At 40.0% G+C, this 14,865-nt stretch overlaps 1 protein-coding gene and 1 long non-coding RNA gene across 8 annotated transcripts in view; one reads left to right on the top strand and one right to left on the bottom strand.

Moving 5' to 3' along the window:
* The window catches only part of MFAP3L (microfibril associated protein 3 like), a 136,347-nt gene that overhangs the window by 48,194 nt on the left and 73,288 nt on the right, over positions 1 to 14,865 (top strand). Inside the window, exon 4 of one of the 7 annotated variants that reach the window (XM_040470684.1) lies at positions 8,497 to 8,940. The exons of the other annotated variants lie outside the window; for them this stretch is intronic. Coding sequence (XP_040326618.1) covers positions 8,497 to 8,601 — 105 coding nt within the window. The 3' untranslated portion in view covers positions 8,602 to 8,940. Of the gene's footprint in view, positions 1 to 8,496; positions 8,941 to 14,865 lie in introns of those variants that run through there. 7 annotated transcript variants of the gene reach the window in all.
* Positions 1 to 14,865, bottom strand: part of LOC121027361 (uncharacterized) — a 147,263-nt gene that overhangs the window by 11,606 nt on the left and 120,792 nt on the right. The gene's annotated exons all lie outside the window — the stretch shown is intronic.

The following is a 14,865-nucleotide window of genomic DNA, read 5'->3' on the forward strand; positions in this document are numbered from 1 at the left end:
GTTTTTCCATGTCTTTAAAATCTCAAGGGAAGCGGTGCCTGGGTGGCTCAGTCAGTTGAGCATCTGACTCTTGGTTTTGATTCAGGTCATGATCTCACCGTTTCAGGGGATTGAGCCCCACGACGGGCTCTGTGTTGGCAGCACAGAGTCTGCTTGGGCTTCTCTCTCTTTCCCTCTCTCACTGCGCCTTCCCTGTTTGTGCTGTCTCTCTCTCAAAATAAATAAATAAACTTTAAAACAAGTCTCAAGGGAAGAAAAAGTAGTCCCTCCAGTATCTAAAATGTCTGGTACTCACCACCACCCAAGAAATCCCCAAACTAAGGGAGGTAGAAGGAAAATCAACAGTAAAGATTCAAACAACCTCTGTGATACTGGCAATCTTGTCAGCCTTGTATCCTTCCCTCTTGGACAGGACAGGACTTAGAATTTAAATGCCGAGCACCTAGGCCATAATATTGATTCTGATGTTATATTAAGCATCAAAGGCCATAGTAAAACCCTAATAATGCCAGTGACATCTCAAATATTGAGATTAAGACCATGGGCCATACTGTTGAGGGAGAAGATCCTCTGCCCACCCAACTCAAGGGAATGTGCAGGAGACAGACTCTGGAGCAGGGTCACTTGAGTCTTGAAAGGTCCTCACTCAAAGCCGCTGAAATGGCATCATGAAAAATTCATTCTTTCAGAGTACCATTTTTCTCTTATTACACGAATACCCTAGACCCTAGTAATCACCTTAAGCCTCTGTCAGGCATCGTGATACAGAGTAGGAATTGGTTTAATCCTATGACTCTACCCAACAACCAGATGAAATCTGAGCACCGAAGGGGCAAGGAGTGTTGAAAGGGTAGAAGAAAAGAATGATGTTGTCTCCAAGGAGACTTCCAGAAGGGCATCCTCCCTGGATGGAGGGCCAGAGAAGCCAAAAAGCTGCATGCTGACATCTTAGAAGCATAAGAGGAGTTGCATAAGGGAAATATGAGAAAACTAAAAAAAAAAAGAAAGAAAGAATTTATTTCACACTGTTACCCAAGATTAGCCATGCCCAGATCATCAGTGAATTTTTAAAATATGGAAAATAGTATATGCATTAGCTTACACAAATCAGTCATTAAAATCATATAAAATTATATTCATCTAATTTCTAGTAAAAAAAAAATCCCTTCAGTTTTAATCCTTGTTGTCTCCTCAATGACATGAGCTTCAGCGCTTAAAGCATTGAGTTCTAAGCTAATCATCAGTTTCCTGTTTTAAAAGAAAAATTTTTTAATGTTTACTTATTTTTGAGAAACAGAACATGAGCTGGGGAGGGGCAGAGAGAGAGGGAGACACAGAATCTGAGCAGGCTCCAGGCTCTGAGCTGTCAGCACGGAGCCTGATGTGGGGCTCAAATGAACAAAACTTGAGATCATGATCTGAGATCATGACCTGAGCTGAACTTGGACATTTAACCAACTGAGCCACCCAGGTATCCCAGCAGTGTCCTGTTTTAAAAATCAACTTATTAAATCATTTCTAAAAAATTATTCCCAGTGGTAGTGGAGGGCAGGCTTTCAGTTGAGTAGCAACATTAAAGCATCTTTCAAATACTTGTTTATTTTCAGAATGATGTATTAATTAGGATGCTTTATTTCAATCAAAGTTCAAAAATGTTCTTTACAATTGCCATAGCAGTAACATTACTATTCTGTATTTTCCACTCAAACCTCAGGATTAAACACAAAATCTACATGCCATACTCTGACTATAATGCTCAATTTTATTCTGTTCTAAGTTTTGCTCTTTTTCTGTGCACATGCTGTATTTCACAGTCTTAACAAAATTGTTTCTAGTCCTTAAAAAACAGTGGGATGTAACATTTCCTGTCTTTTCTTTTTATATTATTATTAAAATAGTTAGATAAAGCAGAGTAAACCCTTATGACTTTTCTTTGGTTTCCCCTCCATAACAATACATACTCTTCCTCCATCTTACAGGCAGGTTAGCCTAATAGATGATACCATGTTCTAAAAAACAAAAAAAGTGAAGTAATTTTCCCAAGACTATACTAAATTCTTTAGCTACTAGACTGTGAATGCTATACAAACAGGACCTGCACCCATATTGCCACAGTGCTTCCTATAGAACCTTAAGGATTACTGATGTTTAGTAAACGTTAATTAAGTAAAAACTAATATGTCTTCTAGCTAATTAGGGTTTATTGGGATTGGAATAACTATCTTCATTTATAGGGCCTCATGAAGGGCAAAAAGTGCATTTTGAAGAATCTCTTTGAACCTAAAACCTACTTGTACAGACTCCCCTGTTCTCAGGATGGTTTTTCTGGGTAGATTTCTTTTCTCATGAATAGAATATAACTTTAAATGTCTTCCCATTTTCTTCTCTCTCACACTTTAACCTCATATTTAAAAGAGTTATTTAAAAGTCTTTTGTCCACTCTACTGGTGTCGTGGTGAGACAATTTTCCACAATTAAAATCTGCAGTGAGTTCAAGAGAAATGAATTGTGACATTGAAATTACTTCTATGTCGTTACATGTCATGTTCTCCACAAGAACTTTACAGTCACTGAAAGATGGAACAGAATAAAACCATGCCTTTTCTGCAGTGAAGATATTGGTGGGGACAGTCAATGCATCCCTGTTATAGGTTAATACATTAACTGTTCAGATCGCATTGGTTTTGTTCTAGGTTTCTTTCACCTCAAAAGAAACCAAAACTCTAGTGAAAAATAGGATTAGAGAATCCAGTTCCTGGAGCTTGCGCTACCCCCTCAGTAAATCTTCACCAAGGCAGACTAGCTCTGATGGAAATGTAACCCCAAACAGCTGCTGAGTTTCAATTTTCCTTTCCTACATGATCAGGTCCTTATCTTCCCTGATTTGCTCTCAAGGCACAAACAGGGTGACACCGCACATTGACCTCATTGTAGAAGCAGGAAAATGGGACTCATTAAGTGAGGGAATTATTTCAAGATTGAGAGGGCGGAGGTTATAAACATAACCGGCACACCACCCAGCTTATACATATACTGACTGCAAAATAGTGAGCCTGCACATTCTGCTGCTGCTCGTGCGCATTTCTCCTTACACAGCCAGTGCCTATGCTTGTGAAGGGCCACCGTTCACTCACACCATTCATGGGGAGATGGAGGCCTTCTGCAGCTTGCTGCTGCTTCATCTTCTCAGTCACCACTTCTTCCCCTACCTCCTCTTTCCTCAGAGAAATCCAATCTCCCCTTAGCTTTGCATGCCCCTTCATCTTGGTCTTCTTACGTGGCAAGTTGGACCAGTTACCCAGCTCTGGCCTCAGCCCCAGTGGGCAATGGACACTTTTGTTTTCCTCCTATTTGAAGTTAGCCAGCTGCTTCACAGGCCGTGTGGTGCTCAAATTTACGCAGGCAACTACTGAATAACCAAGAGATACTGGCATTTATTCATATTTATGCCTTAATTATCTCTGGCCCCTCCACCCATTCTTGGTCACCGTATGTATCCGCTAAGACACAAAAATGCCCAAACATTAATTGCTTTCATTGCTATGAGTTAACTTTTCCTCCATATTTTACAAAGGCCTTTGAAAGATAAGCCTGCATATTTCCTTAATTCCACCTCTCTTTCCAAACTTCCTATTTGATTAGGCTTCATTTATCTCCACCGGCCTGACTTCCTCCTTAGTGTCCTCATCCCTGGACCTTACAAACTGATTCTCATTCTCTCCTTCTTGAGCCTACCCTCCACTGACCCACACCATGACCATTGTTACCAGCTTCAGAACATTATCATCATTGTTCACCCTTGTTCTCTGGGACACTCAGCAAACTTGTCTAAGAGGCCTTGAGTTATTAGGCCCTGAACCGCTTCCCTATGTGATAAACTGCTTATGTACCTGTGTACCCCACTTCCCCATCACACCTGCACCTGTGTTCATGTGGACACACACACATGTACATACAACCCAGCACCCTATTGGCGACCAGAGGCAAGCAAGGAAGACAAAACAGTGCCAACAGAGATCTGAGCCATTCTGGTCATTTTCAGAAACAGTAACCATAGATAATCAAAAGGATAGGTCTTATAATGGCAGAACCACACCACAATACAACACACATGTGATCTTGCAGTAGTGGGACTGATAAATGCCACCATGAAAATCTACCTATCCCTTGTCACATCTTCCATGACACCCCATCCAGACAGAAACACACTCATAACCAAATCATCCAGTTCTTCGTCTTGGTGCTAATACTACCCTCCATCCTGAAGTTTAATAACATTCTAGAGGCAGTAGTGAAGGCTGAATTCAGGACCAGATTCCAAACATTTCTGCTAGAGTACATTTGCAGCCACTCTTCACGCTCCCCTGAATGGCCTAGATCCATAATCACTGCTGTGTGAATCTGAGAAAGTTCCAGGATCCCAGGGTGCTCCACTGACCTGGCATCTGGCAGGGTGGCTCAGCTATTGCCTTCTTATGTAACATCAGTCTGCCCAGTCTCACTGTAAATCCTCTTTTCTAGCATTTGCAGAGTCACGAGAGGCTGGACCCTAGGTATTATTTAATGACACAGTAGAAATCCTTTTGAACCCTCTTTGTAAATCACTTCTCTCTACTTATTTGCTGTGTTTCTCTGAGCTCCACTTGACCTCTTTATCACCACTTGATAAAGGAACCATTAGATCCAGCTATGGATTGAAGTTAGGCCCAGTTGGTGTGTACTGTTATGAGACTATTATACAAATAAAATCTTAATTGTTCTTGCTAAATACTCAGGAATTTAATTTCAGCAATTATCAAGTGCTTACTTTGTGATCTGTCCTTAAACTGAGTCAGAACAAATCCTACTGGCATTGGGTTACATTGTCTTCTTACCCAATAAGCAATACATTCATGAAAATGAATAGGGTGCATTCACCATAGTTTTTCCGATCTAATAGCCTCTAGATCTACTTCTATTTTACACTGTGTATTAAATTTAAGCTAAAGCACAGAAAAAAATTAAGGGTGAGAATGTGTAGAGAATAATCCTAAGTATTTCTCAGAACCCCTCCCCCCCCCCCACGTATGGGTATGCATTGCATTGTTTTTCTGCAGACCAGCAGATTAGATTCCAGAAATTCAATAGAACCCCCTTGTGTTCATTGTTGACTAGGTAATTATGCATCTCATCATGATACCTACCAGTGAACTGCAGCACACTAACCTTGATAAGCAGAAAAGTCTGCCTAGGGAAGAACTAGGTATTTTTTAAATAAAAGTATCCTTCATACTGATATTGATGCATGAGGCTCTTGACTCCTTGAAAAGTGGTGTTTTCCAGTAAAACAAAACCATTCTTTTGTAAAATTCAAAAAATAATCTTCAGATGAAAGACCAAAAAGTACTTATAAATTTGGAGAATAATGCTGAAGCCTATGTGTTATTCAAACTGTCTTCCAGATTAAGAATATCTCTGAAATGGAAAACTAAGTTATCTATGTTGGTTGTAGTTAATATAATTCTGAATTTATTACCTCTTAAAGAATTCTCCCTCATGTCAGGGGCACCTGGGTGGCTCAGTAGGCTGAGTGTCTGGCTTCGGCTCAGGTCATGATCTCACAGTCTGTGGGTTCGAGTCCCATGTCAGGCTCTGTGCTGACAGCTGGGAGCCTGGGGCCTGTTTCAGATTCTGTGTCTCCTTCTCTCTGCCCCTCCCTCGCTCTCTCTCTCTCTCTTTCTTTCTCTCTCTCAAAAATAAATAAACATTAAAAACATTTAAAAGAATTCTCCTTCATATGATTCATGACCAACTGACTAAACCAAGCAATTTCCCTTTTTTCTAAAATTTTATTACATTTTAATTGATCAGATGGTGATTAAAAACAAGATTGAACAGAAAGCCAGTTACTATTTAGTAATTCAGTACTATTTATTGGATATTTGTTACAATCAAGGCAATACTAGGCTCCAAAATGAACACAAAAATGAACAAGATCCAGTTCCATCCTCAAGAACTTCATCTTTTTAGAAAGCACGTAATATATGTAGTAAATAACTATGATAGATGGTTAAAGGTAATAAATGCCTTCATTAACAGAGAGATGAAATCCCAGTAAAATCCAGGGGATGATGAGCATAACAGTTTTGACTGGGAGAAATCAGGAGATCTTTGTACAGAAAAAGGTGATTTCAGATTCTCTGAAGGGTAGTTAGGATTTGAACAGATGAAGATAAGAAACTCAATGTGAGATGAGGGGTCAAAGCAATAAAGGGCAATAAAGGACCTTCTCTTGGTCTAGCACATGGAATCTTAAGAGGACAGTGGTGAGGAGGAAGGTGGAGAGGTCATTTGGAGTCAGCTCTTCGGACCGTGAATGCCAGCATATAGTGCTCAGGCTTTTTCCTGGGGCAATCTAGACACACTAAGGACAGAGTACGCATGACAGATCTCGGCTTTAGAAAGAAGAATGGAGAGAACATGGAGGCTTTCTGCAAAGCAGTTGAGAAGGCTTTTGGTGAACTAGGTTAGTGGCAGTGAAAGTAGAGCACACGGAAGGGATGTAATCTTATTTCTAAGATGGCATTATTGAGGGCTTGGCAACAGTTGTTTCTGGAGTTAAGAGAGTAGGAGGAGCCAAAAATAAATTGGAGGTTTTAAGCCTGGATGACTAAGAGAATTATAGTGCCATTAGCAGAAATAGGGAGGAGAACATTAAGAAAACAGAACATTTGGAACAATTAAAATTATTAATGTGATTTAAAAAAATCCTTTTTAGCTCCTTAAAATTGACATATAGAAGCATATAAACATGTAATTTGACAGAAATGTTTTCCCTCAGTACATTTGGAATTATTAAATATCTTCTTGTCCTTGGACTAAAAGAGTAGGCAGTTAGTTAGACATGAGCCAGGGGCAAAGGCAGTGATAAATAGGTGACACATTAGAAGCCAGGAGACACAACATCCTCACTTTGTGGCTTCCAAGACCCCTCAACATCCTGGCCTTATGGCTTCCAAGACTCTGAGGCTAACAGACCAAGAGCCCCGGGTTCAGAGGATATGCTCTCCTCTTCCACCTCTGCCCCTGGGTAACCTGTAGACTCATTATAATACATTTGCATTGTGGTTTTAGCCCCCACTCCCGTGGGGGAAGGCTGCCATGACAGTTTCAGTACAAACCTTGTAGAGTCAAAAACTCCCTCTCCTGACCTGTGGGAGGAGTCCCCCAAAAGATTGGAAGCAGCCTCCATTAGAGACCATCCCTGTCCCTGACTCAAGACCCTGCTCACACAAAAAGAAAAGACCTCTGTGGCCTCAGGGCAGTTACCACCTCTAGGCCTGCCTGCTCTCCCTTCTTTAGAGTGTACGTCTTTAATAAACTGCTTTGTGCTTGCTACCTTCCTTCTTCTTGCCTTTATTTGAACATAAATCTTTTGTGGGGAACTCAAGAACTGAGGCCTCTATTCACCCAACACAGACTCTCCCACGGGTAACAGGACTCCTTCACATAGTACGACTTTAAGAGCCTGCTGTGATAGGAGAATATGCAGTGGCATTTTGTATATCGAAAATAAAATACACTGAATTTTGTAGCACTCGAAGAACAGAAACAATAATCTGTCCTCTGTTGAGAATACAAACTTATCATATTTAATATCTTGACTTATTAAATACTAGAAAGTCTTATTGTTGTTCATTAGTCCCCAAAAGAGTGAAGAGAGGAGAATTATAAAGACATGTTGAGCAAACAACCAGAAGTGACATGGCTCAGTTAAGATGCTTTTTGGCTGCCATAGGAGAAAGCCCAACTCCAAATGATTTAGCCAGCATTAGGATTTTTTTTTTTAATCTCAAATTACAAGAACTCTGGAGAGTGTCCCAGATTGATTAAATCATCAGCATAATTGAGTACTAAGATTTCTCCAGGCTTCAGCAGTACCATTTTCTCCATAGTCCTTTATCTGGGTTCCCTCATAGTACCCACATAGCAAAAGCAACTACAGACATGGTCTGTTCGTACTTGCTGTTTGGAAACAGGAAATAAGAAAGGGCCATTTCTTCAGATTCCTGTTAGTTTATTTGTTTTGTTTTAAGGAAGGAAAATCTTCCTTATTAAGTGCACCCAGCAAACTTCCTCTCACACCTCATTGCCTAGGACTGAGTGAAATGCCCATCCCTAAATCAGGCTGTGGTTTATAACAACCATAATACATACCCTGTCTAGAGGGCCAGTCTCTCCCTGAAATCCACAACTATGAAGAGGGGTGAAGAGGGGTGAGCAAAATCAGGGTTCTATTAAAAAGGAAGACAGACAGATGAATGGTAGTGGGTGACAACCAGTGGAATTTGTCATAATCCTGACAGCAGAAAAGAGAGAGAAAGAGGACAAGGGAGGGGAAAGAGAAAGAGAATAATCAACTTGAGAATGGATTCAGAGGGTGGATTTTTTTTTTTAACATATCAGTGAATTCAGAAATTGAGAACAATCTGCCCTTATTTTCTGTCACTCTTTCAGGGGACTTTCGTAGCCATAGAAACTCGAACTGATTGGAATAAAGTTCTTGGCCTCTCCAGCCACGGCCAACGTTTGGAACGGAATTCAAAGTCACCAGAGAGCTAGCGCTGATTCTTGGGAGAATGTGAGAGCAAACCCTCCTCACGCTGCCAAACTGGCATGGGATACTGCGGCCACTCTGCAAATGAACAGTACACAATAAACAAGCCAAGGGAAAGAGCTTCAAATTCTAAATGCCCTCTTGAGAGAAGAGAGAAGGCAGTTCCTGGGAACAGTGAACAAACACTGTCAGAAAAGTGGAATCATTGATTTCTATCATGAATGACTAATGATCATTATAGTGTGGTTTAGAATAGAAATACAAGTTCTGCAGCCCAAAGAACTACTGGTCCTATCTCCTGTGACATTCCATTTACACTCACTTGATAAAAGCATGCCGATGAATTAGACGGTCTTGGGTTTGTTTAAACGCGTCCATCTCAGATTCATGAAAGTATTTACCCATGAATCCAATTTTCATTTCCATTTGTTGTGCCTCTGAGAATTTTCTTACTTGATTAGGGATGGCTGATACATGTCAAAGGTTTGAGTTAGATAAATACTGCAAACACAGCTGAGATCTTGGTATCTTCATGTCAATGCACATGGTACTTTTAGCATGTCAATTTGATAGATCTGTGCATTTGCCATCATGAGACAATATGAAAGCCTTGAAAAATTCATGCCTAAGTCTCTAAATCCAACTGACTGGACACCACTTATCCTTACCAGCAAGTTAATAGACAGCTTTGTATCAACTCAATTGTTCATATGCAAATGCTACTACAGCCAGGTGATCAAGGACACCCTGGCCTATTTGTTGGCCTTACAGTTCTCCATTCTCCTCTATTCATACATCACTATGAAGACTATATATCAATATACCCAAATCAAAATATGATACCACAGAATAATGGTGATAATCATGATGACCATGATCATTCATTTCACAAGTGTTATCAAATGCCTAGTAGTGTACATGCTAGGCACTATTCTGGGTGTTAGAAGTGCTGCAAGGCAAAGTCCCAGCTCTTAGAATATTTATTTATTTATTGCTAAGGCAAAAAATAATGTAGGGTAAAGAGAAAATGAAGTGCGGTAGGTGGGGACAGGTCCCTCATCCATATATAGTGGTCTTTATGTGAAGGTCTCAATAATAGGGTAATATTTGAGCAGAACCCTGAGGAAATTGAGAGAACAAGCCAAAGTGGATATCTGAACAAGAAATTTCTAGGCAGAGGGAAGAATGAGTACAAAATCCCTAGAGAGAAGAGTACTCAGTGTGCTCCAGGAACAGCATGGATCCAGTGTGAGCTAGTGATGGGGAGCGGCAAGAGGTAAGACAGGGAGGGAGAGGCAAAATCTCCTAGGCCTTTTTTCAGCAAAATTAACATCTGTGACTTTAATTTGAGATGGGATACCACTGGAGGACTTTGATCACAGTAATGATATGATCTAGGGAGTCTGTAAGATGGGGACATTCAGTACCAACTTCAAGTCCAAGGACTAAAATGAAGCGATATAGTGTAATGACCCTAAAGTGTTGCCTCCAGTAGAGCACAGCACCTCCTCTCAGAGGCCTATTCCTTTGTACCAGCCTTCTGCAGCCCAGAGCCTGTGCTGTCAGCAGAGTCTGGCAGAAAGCAGCTCATTCTGCCTACTTCCACTCTGGCTTTGGCCGTGCATGTCATGGTGGTCATTTGCCACTCTTTTAGGCACCTCAATATCTACGCCCCTTCTTGTGTTTGAAGAATCCACCACCTCATGAGACAGAGGGTAGCTCTCACTCTAGAGGCTGAAATGCCAAATACTCTACCAGCTTCCTTTGCAGCTAGGACATGGCTCCACAAATAAGACACACCATATTTAGAGGTCCGATAGGAAGGTAGTGGCCTGAGGAAGCATCCTTTCTTCCTCCAAGGCCAGCAATGGCAAAGGTTTTGTCATAATGCTTGTGCTGGCACAGGTGATTGTAGGGCTACAAAGTTGCCGGGTCTGTCTGTACCCCCAGTCACAGAGGCAGTGCATTGTTCTGGTTATCTTTTGCTGCACAAAAAACCACTCCTTCACAACTACTTGACTATATGCACACTTTCAAATACACACTAAAGTATTGCTAACTGTAGACAAAATGCTGTATATTACATCTACAGGACTTATTTATCTTGTAACTAGAAGTCTGTACCTTTTGTCCAACTTCACCCTTATATCTCCCACCTCTGGCACCCACCAATCTGTTGGGTGTTTCTACAGATTTCTACACAATCTGTTCTGTTTCTACAGTTGTTGTTTTTTATAGATCGCAAATAAAAGTATCTCTGTCAGACTTATCCTCACTTAGCATCATGCCCTCAAGGTTCATCCATGTTGTCACAAATGGCAGGATTTCCTTCTTTATTGTGACTAAATAATATTCTGCATCTCACTTTCTTTTTCTTTCTTTCTTTCTTTCTTTCTTTCTTTCTTTCTTTCTTTCAAAAGCTTTATCATTTTTTTGGTGTTTAAAATACCAATAATTTATTTTATCTTTCACAGTTCTAGAGACCAGAAGTCTGAAATCAACCACAAAACAGTCTAGCAGTTTCTACACTTACCACATGACCAAGCAATTCTACTCCTAAGTATGAACTCAGTAGAAATTCTACTAAGTAGAACTCACATAACAATTTGTATACAAATATTCAAAAATGCATACAAGCCAGTGTCCATTCTTTCACACTGCTGGAGGCCTGAAGTCTGAAGTCAATTTCACTGGGTCAAAATCAAGGTGTAAGCAGGGCCAGCCTCTTCTGGAAATTCTAGGGGAGAATCTGTTCCTTGTACCTTTCAGCCTCTGGTGGCTACTGGCATCCTTGGCTCATGGTGCATCACTCCAATCTCCCTCTGTCAAATCTCCCTCTGTCTCTCCCTCTCTTTTTAAATTTTTATTTTAATCACCCAGTACTCATCACGACATGTGCACTCCTTAATCCCCTTCACCTATTTCACCCATCTCCCCCTACCCCACCTCTGATAACCATGTTTGTTCTCTATAGTTAAGAGTTTGTTTCTTGGTTTGTCTCTCTCCCTCTCTTTATTTTCCCCTTTGCTTGTTTGTTTTGTTTCTTAAATTCCACATATGAGTGAAATCATACGGTATTTGTCTTGCTCTTACTGACTTATTCACTTAGCATTATACTCTCTAGCTCCATCCATGTCATTGCAAATGGCAATATTTCATTCTTTTTATGGCTGAGTAATATTCTAGTGTGTGTGTGTGTGTGTGTGTGTGTGTACACACACACATACACACTACCTCTTCTTTATCCATTCATCAATCAGTGGACACTTATTCTGCTTCAATATCTTGGCTATTGTAAATAGTGATGCTATAAACATAGGGTTGCATGTATCCCTTTGATTTAGTGTTTTTGTATTCTTTGGGTAAATACCCAGTAATACAATTGTTGGATCCTAGGGTAGTTCTGTTTTTAAATTTTGAGGAGCCTCCAAACTTTTCCACAGTGGTTGTACCAGTTTGCATTCCCACCAACAGTACACAAGTGTTCCTTTTTCTCCACATTCTCTCCAATACCTGTTGTTTCTTGTGTTGTTGATTTTAGCCATTCTGACAGGTGTAAAGTGATACCTCATTGTAATTTTGATTTGCATTTCCCTTATGGTATGTGATGATCAGCATCTTTTCATATGCTTGTTGGCCATCTATATGTCTTCTTTGGAGAAATGTCTATTTATGTCTTCCGCCCATTTTTTTAAATGCTTATTTATTTTTGAGAGGGAGAGGGACAGAGCATGAGGAGGGGAGGGGCAGAGAGAGAGGGAGACACAGAATCCAAAGCAGGCCCTAGGCTCTGAGCAGTCAGCATAGAGCCCAACCTGGGGCTTGAACCCGTGAACCACAAGATCATGACCTGAGCTGAAGTTAGATGCTTAACCAGACTGAGCCACCCAGAAGCCCCTCTTCTGCCCATTTTTAATTGGATTATTCATTTTGGGGGTATTGAGTTTTATAAGATTTTTATGTATATTTTTTATTCTAACCCTTTATTGGATATGTTGTTTACAGATATCTTCTCCCATTCTGTAGGCTGCCTTTTAGTATTGTTGATTGTTTACTGTACAGAAGCTTTTTATTTTGATGTAGTTCCAATAGCTTATTTTTGGCTTTGTTTCCCTTACCTCAGGGAACCTATCTAGAAAAAAGCTGCGACAGCTGATATAAAAAAGTTACTACCTGGGGCATCTGAGTGGCTCAGTCGGTTAAACACCGATTCTTGGTTTTGGCTCAGGTGAGTTCGAGTTCTGCATCAGGCTCCATACTGATAGTGCCGAGAGTGCTTGAGATTCTCTCTCTCCCCCTCTCCCTCTGCCCCTACCCTGCTCATGCTCTCTAAATAAATAAATAATTTTTTTTAACATTTATTCAGTTTTGAGAGACAGAAAGAGGCAGAGTGCAAGCGGGGGAGGGGCGGAGACACAGAATCCAAAGCAGGCTCCAGGCTCTGAGCTGTCAGCACGGAGCCAGACGAGGGCTCGAACTCACACACCACGAGATCATGACCTGAGCTGAAGTCAGACACTTAACCCACTGAGCCACCCAGGCGCCCTTCAAAATAAATAAATGAACTTAAAAAAAAGGTTACTGCCTGTGCTCTTTTCTAGGATTTTTATCCTCCAATACCATTTGTTGAAGAGACTGTCCTCCCATTGGATATTCTTGCCTCCTTTGTTGGAGATTAATTGGCCATATAGTCGTGGGTATATTTCTGGATTTTTTATTCTGTTCCATTGAACTGTGTGTATATTTTTGTGCCAGTATCATACTGTTTTAATTACTACATCTCTGTAATATAAATTAAAGTCCAGAATTCTGATACCTCTAGCTTTGCTTTGCTTTTTCAAGATCGCTTTGGCTATTTGGGGTCTTTTGTGGTTCCATACAAATGTTAGGATTGTTTGTTGTAATTCTTTGAAAACTGTTGGTATTTTGATAGGGATTTGCCTTAACTGTGTAGATTGCTTTGGGTAGTATAGACATTTTAACATATTTGTCTTCCAATTCATGAGCATGGAATGTCCTTCCATTTCTTTGTGTCATCTTCAATTTCTGTCACCAGTATTTTACAGTTTTCAGAGTACAAGTCTTCCACCTTTTTGGTTAGCTTTATTCCCATGTATCTTACTATTTTGGTTACAATTCTAAATGGAATTGTTTTCTTAATTTCTCTTTCTGCTGCTTCATTATTGGTGTATAAAAATGCAACAGATTTCTGTACATTGATCTTGTATCCTGCAACTTTACTGAATTCATTTATCAGTTCTAGCAGTTTTTTACTGGAGTCTTTCAGATTTTCTATATATAGTACCATGTCATCTGCAAATACTTAAAGTTTTGTTTCTTTATTACCAATTTGGACTCCTTTTATGTCTTTGTGTTGTCTGATTGCTGTGGCTAGGACTTCTACTACTGTGCTGAATAAAAGTGGTGAAAGTGAACATTCCTGTCTTGTTCCTAACCTTAGGGAAAAGGCTCAGTTTTTCCCCATTGAGGATGATGTTAGCCATGGGTTTTTCATATATATATATATATATAACCTTAATTATGTTGAGGTATGTTCCCTCTAAACCTATTTTGTTGAGGGTTTTATCATAAATGAATGTTGTACTTTGTCAGATGCTTTTTCTGTGTCTATTGAAATGATCATATGGTTTTTATCCTTTCTTTATAAATGCGATGTATCACATTGCTTAATTTGCAAATATTGAACCACTCTTGCAACCCAAAAATAAATCCCACTTTATCATGGTGAATTATTTTTTTAATGTATTGTTGGATTCAGTTTGCTAGCATTTTATTGAGGATTTTTGCATCTGTGTTCATCAGAGATATTAGCCTGTCCTTAGCTAATATTAGCTAAGATTAGTATTAGCTAATACAGACATATTAGCCTGTAGTTCTCTTTTTTTTGTTGTTGTGTCTTTATCTGGTTTTGGTATCAGGGTAATGCTGCCATCAAAAAATGAATTTGGAAGCTTTCCTTCCTCTTTATTTTTTGAAATAGTTTGAGAAGAATAAATTTTAACTCTTCTTCAAATGTTTGGTAGAGGAGCACCTGGGTGGCTCAGTGGGTTAAGTGTCTGACTCTTGATTTTGGCTTAGGTAATGATCTCACAGTTCTTGAGATCAATCCCCATGTCAGGCCCAATGCTGATGGCATGGGGCCTACTTAGCATTCTTTCTCTCCCTTTCTCTCTGCCACGCCCCACTCATGCACTCTCTCTCTCTCTTTCTCTCTCAAAATAAAAAAATACATTTAAAAATGTGTATAT

This window comes from Herpailurus yagouaroundi, unplaced genomic scaffold (assembly GCF_014898765.1).
Source record: "Herpailurus yagouaroundi ecotype Mexico unplaced genomic scaffold, PumYag 28, whole genome shotgun sequence".
Classification (NCBI taxonomy): Eukaryota; Metazoa; Chordata; class Mammalia; order Carnivora; family Felidae; genus Herpailurus; species Herpailurus yagouaroundi.